The sequence below is a fragment of the Hyperoodon ampullatus genome (genome assembly GCF_949752795.1).
Source record: "Hyperoodon ampullatus genome assembly, chromosome: 7".
NCBI classification, from domain to species: domain Eukaryota; kingdom Metazoa; phylum Chordata; class Mammalia; order Artiodactyla; family Ziphiidae; genus Hyperoodon; species Hyperoodon ampullatus.
The window spans coordinates 66558828-66571642 of NC_136920.1; the positions used below are offsets into that span (position 1 = coordinate 66558828).

Below are 12815 nucleotides of genomic sequence, written 5' to 3' on the forward strand. Positions count from 1 at the left end.
GATCTGAGGTTCTGTGCTACCTCTGGCCTGGCATCTGGGGGAGCCCAGGGCACCTGTGACAACGTCAAGTCGCCCTGGCTCCCTTTGCCCCCTCGGTCCTGTTCCTGTCTTTGGGGTTGGGCTTCTGCCTTGTGTCTGGTCCAGCTTTCCATTTCCCGGGGGTCGCAGCCTGGTCCTTAGCTGGGCTGGAACTCTCGCTTTGCCCGTAGCATTTACCCCTCTCTCCCATCACGTCTCCTAGAGGACCACACCAGCCTGAGTCACACCTGATGCCACCAACACTTGAGACACTGTGTGTTGACCTGTTGATCCCTGACCCTCCCCTACCTTGAAGGGCCAGCCCTGTGGCCTGCTCACCCGTACACCCAGATCTCTCCTTTCCCCCATCATGACTGAGATCTCAGCAGGCTTTGCACCCATTTGAGCCAAAGCCCCTGGAACACATTGGGACTCATCCTCCTCAGCTCCCGATGGGCACTTACCAGCCCACGTTGAACTCCACGTGGGCATCAAAGAGTGCCACTACGGGGGCAGTGGCGGCCCTCCAACCACTGACCCTGGAGCGGATAAGGCCTTCCTGCTTGCTGTGCCGCACGACCTTGATGAAGCCTGGCTTCTGGCCATTCACCTTGTCCACATACTCTGACAGCTTCTCCTTCAGCTCCTCTGTGAGGGAGAAAATGTACCGTTAGCACACTGAGGGCAGGGGCAATCAGCACATTCACGCTTTCAGGGTGAGCTGACCCCCAGAGACAGGCAAGAGGAGCCAGTCCCCTCCCCAGGTCTTCCTTGGCATTTCCCAGCTCAGCTTTGAAGGGAAAAATAGAGGCAAAGGCCCTGAACCAAGATGGTGGAGTAGAAGGATGTGCTCTCACTCCCTCTTGTGAGAACACCAGAATCACAACTAGCTGCTGGACAATCATTGACAGGAAGACACTGGAACTCACCAAAAAAGATACCCCACATCCAAAGACAAAGGAGAAGCCACAATGAGACGGTAGGAGGGGCACAATCACAGTAAAATCAAATCCCATAACTGCTGGGTGGGTGACTCACAGACTGGAGAACACTTATACCACAGAAGTCCACCCACTGGAGTGAAGGTTCTGAGCCCCATGTCAGGCTTCCCAACCTGGGGGTCTGGCAATGGGAGGAGGAATTCCTAGAGAATTAGACTTTGAAGGCTAGTGGGATTTGATCCAGGACTTCGACAGGACTGGGGAAAACAGAGACTCCGTTCTTGGAGGGCACACACAAAGTAGTGTGAGCATTGGGACCCAGGGGAAGGAGCAGTGACCCCAGGGGAGACTGAACCAGACCTACTTGCTAGTGTTGGAGGGTCTCCTGCAGAGGCAGGCGGTGGCTGTGGCTCACCGTGTGGACAAGGACACTGGCAGCAGAAGTTCTGGGAAGTACTCCTTGGCGTGAGCCCTCCCAGAGTCTGCCATGGGCCCCACCAAAGAGCCCGTAGGCTCCAGTGTTGGGTTGACTCAGGCTAAACAACCAACAGGGAGGGAACCCAGCCCACCCATCAGCAGACAAGCGGATTAAAGTTTTACTGAGCTCTGCCCACCAGAGCAACAGTCAGCTCTATCCACCACCAGTCCCTCCCATCAGGAAACTTGCATAAGCCTCTTAGATAGCCTCATCCACCAGAGGGCAGACAGCAGAAGCAGTAAGAACTACAATCCTACAGCCTGTGGAACAAAAACCACATTCACAGAAAGATAGACAAGATGAAAAGGCAGAGGGCTATGTACCAGATGAAGGAACAAGATAAAACCCCAGAAAAACAACTAAATGAAGTGGAGATAGGCAACCTTCCAGAAAAAGAATTCAGAATAATGATAGTGAAGATGATCCATGACCTCGGAAAAACAATGGAGGCAAAGATTGAGAAGATGCAAGAAATGTTTAACAAAGACTAGAAGAATTAAAGAACAAACAAACAGAGATTAACAATACAATAACTGAAATGAAAACTACACTTGAAGGAATCAATAGCAGAATAACTGAGGCAGAAGAACGGATAAGTGACCTGGAAGACAGAATGGTGGAATTCACTGCTGCAGAACAGAATAAAGAAAAAAGAATGAAAAGAAATGAAGACAGCCTAAGAGACCTCTGGGACAACATTAAACGCAACAACATTCACATTATAGGGGTCCCAGAAGGAGAAGAGAGAGAGAAAGCACCCGAGAAAATATTTGAAGAGATTATAGTCAAAAACTTCCCTAACATGGGAAAGGAAATAGCCACCCAAGCCAGGAAGCACAGTGAGTCCCATACAGGATAAACACAAGGAGAAACACGCTGAGACACATAGTAATCAAATTGGCAAAAATTAAAGACACAGAAAAATTATTGAAAGCAGCAAGGGAAATACAACAAATAACATACAAGGGAACTCCCACAAGGTTAGCAGCTGATTTCTCAGCAGAAACTCTACAAGCCAGAAGGCAGTGGCATGATATACTTAAAGTGATGAAAGGGAAGAAAGTACAGCCAATGTTACTCTACCAGGCAAGGATCTCATTCAGATTTGATGGAGAAATCAAAAGCTTTACAGACAAGCAAAAGCTGAGAGAATCCAGCACCACCAAACCAGCTCTACAACAAATGCTTAAGGAACTTCTTTAAGTGGGAAACATGAGAGAAGAAAAGGACTTACAAAAACAAACCCAAAACAATTAAGAAAATGGTCATGGGAACATACGTAGCAATAATTACCTTAAACGTGAATGGATTAAATGCTCAAACCAAAAGACACAGGCTTGCTGAATGGATACAAAAACAAGACCCATATATATGCTGTCTACAAGAGACCCACTTCAGACCTAGGGACACATACAGACTGAAAGTGAGAGAATGGAAAAAGATATTCCATGCAAATGGAAATCAAAAGAAAGCTGGAGTAGTAATACTCATATCAGATAAAATAGACTTTAAAATAAAGAATGTTTCAAGAGACAAGGAAGGACACTACATGATGATCAAGGGATCAATCCAAGAAGAAGATATAACAATTATAAATATATATGCACCCAACATAGGAGCACCTCAATACATAAGGCAACTGTTACCAGCTATAAAAGAGGAAATTGACAGTAACACAATAATAGTGGGGTACTTTAACTCCTCAGTTACACCAATGGACAGATCATCCAAAATGAAAATAAATAAGGAAACAGAAGCTTTAAATGACACAATAGACCAGACAGATTTAATTGATATTTATAGGACATTCCATCCAAAAACAGCAGATTACACTTTCTTCTCAAGTGCGCACAGAACATTCTACAGGATAGATCACATCTTGGGACACAAATCAAGCCTCAGTAAATTTAAGAAAATTGAAATCATAACAAGCATCTTTTCTGACCACAACGCTATGAGATTAGAAATGAATTACAGGGAAAAGAATGTAAAAAACACAAACACATGGAGGCTAAACAATATGTTACTAAATAACCAAGAGATCACTGAAGAAATCAAAGCAGAAATCAAAAAATACCTAGAGACAAATGACAATGAAAACACGATGATCCAAACCTATGGGATGCAGCAAAATCAGTTCTAAGAGGGAAGTTTATAGCTATACAAGCCTACATCAAGAAACAAGAAAAATCTCAAATAAACAATCTAACCTTACACCTAAAGAAACTACAGAAAGAACAAACAAGACCCAAAGTTAGCAGAAGGAAAGAAATCATGAATACCAGGGCAGAAATAAATGAAACAGAAACAAAGAAAATAATAGCAAAGATGAATAAAACTAAAAGCTGGTTCTTTGAGAAGATAAACAAAATTGATAAACCATTAGCCAGACTCATCAAGAAAATAAGGGAGAGGACTCAAATCAATAAAAGTAGAAATCGGGGCTTCCCTGGTGGCGTGGTGGTAGAGAGTCCGCCTGCCGATGCAGGGGACACGGGTTCGTGCCCCGGTCCAGGAGGATCCCACATGCCGCAGAGTGGCTGGGCCCATGAGCCATGGCCACTGAGCCTGCACATCCGGAGCCTGTGCTCCGCAATGGGAGAGGCCACAACAGTGAGAGGCCCGCGTACCGCAAAAAATACAAATAAAAAAAATAAAAGTAGAAATGAAAAAGAAGTTACAACAGACACTGAAGAAATACAAAGCATCCTAAGAGACTACTACAAGCAACTGTATGCCAATAAAATGGACAACCTGGAAGAAATGGACAAATTCTTAGAAAGGTATAACCTCCCAAGATTGAACCAGGAAGAAATAGAAAATATGAACAGACCAATCAAAAGTAATGAAATTGAAACTGTGATTAAAAATCTTCCAACAAACAAAAGTCCAGGACCAGATGGCTTCACAGGTGAATTCTATCAAACATTTAGAGAAGAGCTAACACCCATCCTTCTCAAACTCTTCCAAAAAGCTGCAGAGGAAGGAACACTCCCAAACTCATTTTATGAGACCACCATCACCCTGATACCAAAACCAGACAAAGATATTACAAAAAAAGAAAATTACAGACCAATATAACTGATGAATATAGATGCAAAAGTCCTCAACAAAATACTAGCAAACAGAATCCAATGACACATTAAAAGGATCATACACCATGATCAAGTGGGGTTTATCCCAGGGATGCAAGGATTCTTCAATATACGCAAATCAATCAATGTGATACACCATATTAACAAATTGAAGAATAAAAACCATATGATCATCTCAATAGATGCAGAAAAAGCTTTTGACAAAATTCAACACTGATTTATGATAAAAACTCTCCAGAAAGTGGGCATAGAAGGAACCTACCTCAACATAATAAAGGCCATATATGACAAACCCACAGCAAACATCATTCTCAATGGTGAAAAACTGAAAGCATTTCCTCTAAGATCAGGAACAAGACAAGGAGGTCCACTATCACCACTATTATTCAACATAGTTTTGGAAGCCCTAGCCAAGGAAATCAGAGAAGAAAAAGAAATACAAATTGGAAAAGAAGACGTAAATCTGTCACTGTTTGCAGATGACATGATACTATACACAGAGAATCCTAAAGATGCCACCAGAAAACTACTAGAGCTAATCAATGAATTTGGTAAAGATGCAGGATACAAAATTAATGCACAGAAATCTCTTGCATTCTTACACACTAATGATGAAAAATCTGAAAGAGAAATTAAGGAAACACTCCCATTTACTATTGCAACAACAACAAAAAAACACATAGGAATAAACCTACCTAGGGAGACAAAAGACCTGTATGCAGAAAACTATAAGACACTGATGAAAGAAATTAAAGATGATACCAACAGATGGAGAAATATACCGTGTTCTTGGATTGGAAGAATCAATATTGTGAAAATGACTATACTACCCAAAGCAATCCACAGATTCAATGCAATCCCTATCAAATTACCAATGGCATTTTTTACGGAACTAGAACAAAAAATCTTAAAATTTCTATGGAGACACAAAAGACCCCAAATAGCCACAGCAGTCTTGAGGGGAAAAAATGGAGCTGGAGGAATCAGACTCCCTGACTTCAGACTATACTACAAAGCTACAGTAATCAAGACAATATGGTACTGGCACAAAAACAGAAAGATAGACCAATGGAACAAGATAGAAAGCCCAGAGGTAAACCCAAGCACCTATGGTCAACTAAACTATGACAAAGGAGGCAAGGATATACAATGGAAAAAGACAGTCTCTTCAATAAGCAGTGCTGGGAAAACTGGACAGCTACATGTAAAGGAATGAAATTAGAACACTCCCTAACACCATACACAAAAATCAACTCAAGGTGGATTAGAGACCTAAATGTAAGACCGGACACTATAAAACTCTTAGAGGAAAACATTGGAAGAACACTCTTTGCCATAAATCACAGCAAGATCTTTTTTGATCCACCTCCTAGAGTAATAGAAATAAAAACAAAAATAAACAAATGGGACCTAATGAAACTTTAAAGCTTTTACACAGCAAAGGAGACCATAAACAAGACGAAAAGACAACCCTCAGAATGGGAGAAAATATTTGCAAATGAATCAATGGACAAAGGATTAATCTTCAAAATATATAAACAGCCCATGCTTAAAAAAGCAAACAACCCAATCCAAAAATGGGCAGAAGACCTAAATAGACATTTCTCCAAAGAAGACATACAGATGGCCAAGAAGCACATGAAAAGCTGCTCAACATCACTAATTATTAGAGAAATGCAAATCAAAACTACAATGAGGTTATCACCTCACATCAGTTTGAATGGGCATCATCAAAAAATCTACAAGCAACAAATGCTGGAGAGGGTGTGGAGCAAAGGGAACCCTTTTGCACTGTTGGTGGGAATGTAAGTTGATACAGTCACTACGGAGAACAGTATGGAGGTTCCTTAAAAAACTAAAAATAGAATTACCATATGATCCAGCAATCCCACTACTGGGCATATACCCAGAGAAAACCATAATTCAAAAAGACACATGCACTCCAATGTTCATTGCAGCACTATTTACAATAGCCAGGTCATGGACGCAACCTAAATGCCCATCGACAGACAAATGGATAAAGAAGATGTGGTACATACATATAATGGAATATCACTCAGCCATAAAAAGGAACGAAAGTGGGTCATTTGTTGAGACGTGGATGGATCCAGAGACTGTCATACAGAGTGAAGTAAGCCAGAAAGAGAAAAACAAATATCGTATATTAACACATATATGTGGAACCTAGAAAAATGGTACAGATGAACCAGTTTGCAGGGCAGAAATTGAGACACAGATGTAGAGAACAAACGTATGGACACCAAGGGGGGAAAGCGGCAGCGGGTGGGGATGGTGGTGTGATGAACTGGGTGAATGGGATTGACATGTATACACTGATGTGTATAAAATTGATGACTAATAAGGACCTGCTGTATAAAAAAATAAATAAAATAAAATTCAAAAATTCAAAAAAAACCCAAAAACAAAATAATAGCTGAGAAATTTCTAGATGTTAAAAAAAAATAGAGGCAAAAACAGTATTTATTGAGCCCAGCAACACGAAGAGGGTCATGTGCCTCACACACAGTTAGAATGGGCATTTAATCTTCACAACAAGCCCCTGGGAAAATGCAGCTCGGAAGGGTTGATCAATGTGTCCAATGCCATGCAGTTTGTGAGTGGGAATTCAGTTCAAGCCAGGTCTAATGACCTCAAAATCCCCATTCTTCTCATCTGTTCAGGGACTTCCTTCTTCCTCAGTGCTCTCCACCAGTCCTCCCCTCATACCCTGAGAAAGCTCCATCTGCAAAGACCACAGCCCAGGACCTACTCCTCGCCTGGACATCCACCTTTCCTGGAAGTGGATGACCAAGAGCTGTGTCTATGAAAGTGGCTGGCATTGGTTTATTGCTGGCTGTCTCTGGGCCTGGCTAAGCATCTGATTCCCCTGCCTCTTCATAACTGTATATGGTGCCTGCAGCAGCAGAACAGGGCCTGAGCAGCCACATTCATTGTGTTTTCCTTAGCAGCTCAGGCAACACCCTATGCACTCCCCTTCTCCCCAGATGATGGCCTGAGTGGGCCACATTCACCCACCTCCAACCACAGCACCTCCCCAGGACTTAATTTCCAATCGCCCCTCACCCCATCTTCCCAGCCTGCCCACTCCCAGGCCCTGGGACAGACCCACCTGAGCTGAGCCCTGCGTGTCCCTTGGTGCCCAGTCTGGGGCCTTGCCAGACAGACAGCCCACTAGGAGTGAAAAAGGGCATGAGGCAGCTGGCACAGTTCCTGGCACATGGTAGGTGCACCTCATGGCAGGAGCACAGTGTAGTAGAAAGAGGACAGCTTTCAGAGTCAACAACACTGCATTTTGGACTTCCCTGGTGGTGCAGTGGTTAAAAATCTGCCTGCCAACACAGGGGACATGGGTTCGAGCCCTGGTCCGGGAAGATCCGACACGCCACAGAGCAACTATGCCCGTATGCCACAACAACTGAGTCTGCACTCTAGAGCCCGTGAACCACAACTACAGAGCCTGCATGCCACAACTACTGAAGCCCGTGTTCCTAGAGCCCGTGCTCTGCAACAAGAGAAGCCACCATAATGAGAACCCTGCACACCACAACGAAGAGTAGCCCCTGATCGCCGCAACTAGAGAAAGCCCACGTGCAGCAACGAAGACCCAAGGCAGCCAAAAATAAATAAATAAATAACTTTATTTAAAAAAAAAACCGAACACTGCAAACACTGCATTTTAATTCTGCTTTCCATGTATTATCATTGTGACCTGTTACTAAACCAGTTCTTGATGTCCATGGGGATGTTCAGTTGCAGTGAATGTATTTTGCACATGGGAAGGACACGAATTGGGGGGGATCGGAGGGCAGACTGTTATGGATTGAATTGTTTCGCCACAAAGGGTATGCTGAAGTCTAATAACCCCCAAACCTCAGAATACAACCTTATTTGGAAATAGAATCTTTACAGATTTAACCAAGTTAAGATAAGTCATTAGGTCCTAATCTAATATGATTGGTGTTCTTATAAAAGGGGGAGATTTGGACACAGAGACAGACATACACAGAAGGAAGACAGTGTGGAGAGGCACAAAGAGAAGATGGTCATCTAGCAGCCAAGCCACGTCTGAGGGTACCAGTAGCTGGGAGCGGGCCTGGAACAGATCCCTCCCTACCACCTTTAGAAGGAGCCCCTTGATTCTGGACTTCTAGCCTCCAGGACTGTGAGGCAATAAATTTATGTTAAGTCACCCAGTCTGTGGTACTTTGTACTTTGCAGCCCTAGGAAACTGATATGGTTGTTATGAGGATGAAATGGGATTGACATGTGTGAAAAGTGAATAGCACTTTCTCTCCTTTTCGTAGTTTCTACCATACTGGGAGTTTTAAGAGATGGGGGAGCTGACTATCCCTAGAAATTGGGGGATCCATCTCTGGCTGACAGGCCCTCTTCATAGGCTCTGGTCCAGGACCACCTCTTCCTGCTCTGCCCTGCCCCTAGGTCCAAAGTGTGCAAGAAGCAAGGCCACAGGGGCCAGGAGATACAAATGTGTGCAGTGGCCTCACGCCCAGGGAAGGCAATGGAGCATGGAGCCGGAGTTGGTGTGTCTTCCTACAGATATTGATTTCAAGTCTTTTACCACATGATGCTGGCCAAACAAATAAGTCTGGATGGGTGAGTAAGCTGTGGTCCCTAGGCTGCTTTGTGCACCACTGCTTGAGTTAATCATCAAGGAGATGAGGAGACTGTGAATCCGAGGGAAACGTGCTGACAGGGAGGAAGGAAACTTTTGTGATGGACAGCTACTACCTCACTCTGTGACCTTGGGCAAGTTCCTGTAAATCCCAAGACCTCAGAGTTAGGATTTGAAAGTTCATTTTGAACCAATTACCCATCTAAGGTTTGAATGCCCTCTGTGAATCCGGATGAGTGATCATCCAGCACCTGCGATGACAGAGAACTCTATGCAATCTATTCCAGCTATTAGATGTTCATTTTTCTTTTACCCTCCAAATGCCACAGTCCCTCAACCTTCCACTCATTGGTCCAAGACTTATTTGGGGGCCACAGAAGGCAGATCAAGTCCCTTTTCCACTTGGCAACGCTTTAGAGCAGAAGACCATCCTTAAGACCTTGCTGAGAATTTCTCTAGGTCAAATGTGTCAGTTCTTCCTTGTATTTCCTCATATCTCGTGAGTTCAAGTTCTTTTATCGTGTTGCACTTCTCCCTAAATATGTTAGTTTTTCTCTAACACTTTTAAATTATGAAGCTAGAAATTGGCCTTTTGTTTTTTCGGAATAAACTGACCTATATAGAATAGAGGGAACTAATCACCTCCCTTAATCTAGAATCCATACACCCATCAATATCTTAGGAGCTTAAGGTCACATTAACTCTGCCTACTTTTGATACAAATTGACCTTACTAGACACACACACTTAACGGGTTCTTTTCACATGATGCTGCTAAGTCAGGCCTCCTCCATCCCATCTCTTCATGGATGCTTGTGTGTGTGCATGCATGTACTCCTGTGCTCTGAGCCAAAACAGCATCTTTCATTACTCCCCTTAAATCCAATCTTTTTAAAGATTTACAATGTTTCTCTAAAGTAAAAACGTTTTTCCCCTGAGTCTGTTATCCATTGTCTTTGTTATATAGCCCTTCAGCTTTCAGCTTCTGCAGAAGTGGTGAGCACATGCCTTTTGCTGTCATTCAATTCACGCTTTTAAATAGTGCGACCCTTGTCTGAAGCTAGGTTCAGTGGGGGCTGTCAGGCGTTCTCATCCAGCTTGGAGAAAATTCAGCTGACTTTTGGGTCACCACCAACACGCAGTGCATCTCACTCTAGCCAATAAGAAAACGACCTCATGCTCTCCTGTTGGCGCCCCTGACTGGGGAGGCCTGGGGATGCCGCTGTCACAAATGGCAGGAAGTTGGCAGTACGGTGGTGTAGTTCAGCGTACCCCACGCTTACAAGGTCTTCAAGTGTGGTTTCCAGGAGGCCTCTTAAAATACTTACTGTTTCATCACTTCAAAGGTCCACTCTTCATATATCCTTTTTGAAATTTTAAGTAGAGCTCATAAAGCCTGATATTCGGGCTTTTGATGGTGGCCGTTAAGTGGTGAGTGCACAGAACTTGGAATGAGAACTGGGCTAGTACCAAATGACCCCCCTCCCTGGCCCCGGGGAGGACAGACCTGTTCCCTGGTCTCCTTCCCCATCCCCCAGGTGAGAATCACTGCCCATGGGGACCACTGTTACTGAGGTGTTGATGGGACAGGGCTGTGGGTAATTGCTACCAAATGATCTCCCATGAATCCCACCTCAGTGAATTCACATCCTGGGTGGCTGCTTCGCACAATGAATCTCAGCTGACCCTGGGACAACAGGATGCAGCTAGAGGGACCCTGTGCAAATTCCAGGCCTAGGCTTTAGAAGCCCTTGCAGCTTCTGCTTTCACTCTCTTGCTACCCTAAGTAAGGAAGCTGGAGCCAGCCTCCTAGAGGATGAGTGGTCCAGGAAGTCCCCAGTCATTTAGGCCACCCACTGAGGCCCTACACATGTGAGTGAGGCCAGCTTGGATCCTTCAACCACCAGTAGATTGCAAACATATGAATGATCCTAGCTGACATCGTAGAGCAGAGACAAGCTGCCCTTATTGCAGAGGCAGCCAGTGAGCCAGTGAATGGTTGTTGTTTTAAGCCATGAATTTCTGGGGTGGTTTGCTATACACAATGACTAGCCAGACAGGATCTATTGTTCTGGAATGGTGCTGGGGTTAAAATAAGATTGTGAACTCCTGATGCGCAGGAAGTGAAATCAGATGCAGAAGAGCCAGCTTAGAAGGTGGCAGCGAGAGATGAAAAGGCTTTGCTTCTCGTAGGAGCTGCCTGCCCCCTTGTACCTCTGAGCTCTGTTAATAGTGAACTAGGATAAAGTTTTCTGGTGGATCAGCCAGGAAAAAAAATTCTGTTCTCAGCCAGCTGCATCCCAAATATTGGCTACTGGTTAGAAGAGAGGGATTCACTTAGACTTAACCAAACAACTGCTATTAAAAAAAATTTTTTTAAGGCCTGAAATACCCTGGATAACACTGGCTCAGTCTTTGCAAAGTCCATTTACTTAATTAGATTTTCATGTTTTCCTTTAACTTTTGCCAGTTGCCAAAGCAAGAAAGAACTATATCAAAAGGACTTCTACATTTGCTGGAAAAACATTGTGTAAGATATTTCCTATTGCATAGTATATATATGATAAATACCTCTCAGAACTTAGCTCAAGAAAAACATAAAGAACTTGTGGTTTTCTTTATACCTAAACACAAACACATAACCTGTCATATTTACCTTTTTGCCAAGGCTGCCAGGAAGCTCAGAGACCAATATAATGACTAATGACAGGGTTCTATCAGCAATTTTGCTTGTCTACTTTTGCTAAGGCTTTGATTTTCAAGCTCTAGTCTAAAAGCTGCATTGTCTTTTACCTTTTTTTCCCCCTTTGGTAGCTACATTAAACTGTTTTTTGAAATATCTATAACTTTTAATAAAGTGTCTTGGTAAGAGCAGGACAAGAGTATAATCGTGGAAAGAAGGGGAAGGCTGTATTTCATGTTTGTTTTAATGTGTTGGGGAAAGTGGAGGCAGGGGGTCCGCCCTCTGTGACTTTGTCAGATTTAGAATCAATGGCAGAGCTGTAACTAGCCAATGTCGACAGAGGAATACAATTTGCACCCTGCATGGGGCCAGGTGTCAGCCTGCTTGTGTCGCTCCTCCAGTCTTCTCCTGCTGCCCACAAAACTCTGCTCTGCTGACATCTGAACGACCTCTGTAGATCACGGCTCCTCGAAGCCATGCTGATGAAACACCATTCTTCTCTTAGGAGGTCACAGGCCACTCCCCACCATCGCCAGGTGGTGCCTCCTCTCAGAGCCAGCTAAGTGCAGGCTGCTATTCTCCCCCTTCAGACTTAGACGCCAAGTAAAAATGCAAAATTCACCAGCCTGGTCAAACAGAGCCCTTTCTTCCCTCCCTGTATGTGCCCCTTGTACCCCTCCCATAAAAAGGAATGTGCTCTGTGGGGTTACCCTAAAAGAAACATAATGCAGGCTGAGCAGAAGTCTGGTAACAATGGTTGTTCATCTGATTTAAACACATAATGAGATACTCTTTATCTCTTGCATAAAGGAGAAAAAAAAAGGATCAGGAAACTGACAGCCGATGGGGTTTCATTCTTTGGAAAGTGACTGCACAGGCATCCTTGTAAAACAGCCTGCCCAGCCTTGCCATGGAGTACCAGGTCCAGTTCCTCATCCTCTCAGTGA

The 12815-nt window shown here is 43.9% G+C and overlaps 1 protein-coding gene across 2 annotated transcripts in view; it reads right to left on the reverse strand.

Annotated features, from left to right (window-relative positions):
- GALNT18 (polypeptide N-acetylgalactosaminyltransferase 18) overlaps positions 1-12815 on the reverse strand; it is a gene marked incomplete at its 5' end in the record, with an annotated part of 342665 nt that overhangs the window by 94272 nt on the left and 235578 nt on the right. For both annotated transcript variants that reach the window (XM_079707503.1, XM_079707502.1), the window contains one exon: positions 483-666. In XM_079707503.1, the coding sequence (XP_079563629.1) occupies positions 483-666 (184 nt within the window). The remainder of the gene's footprint in view (positions 1-482; positions 667-12815) is intronic.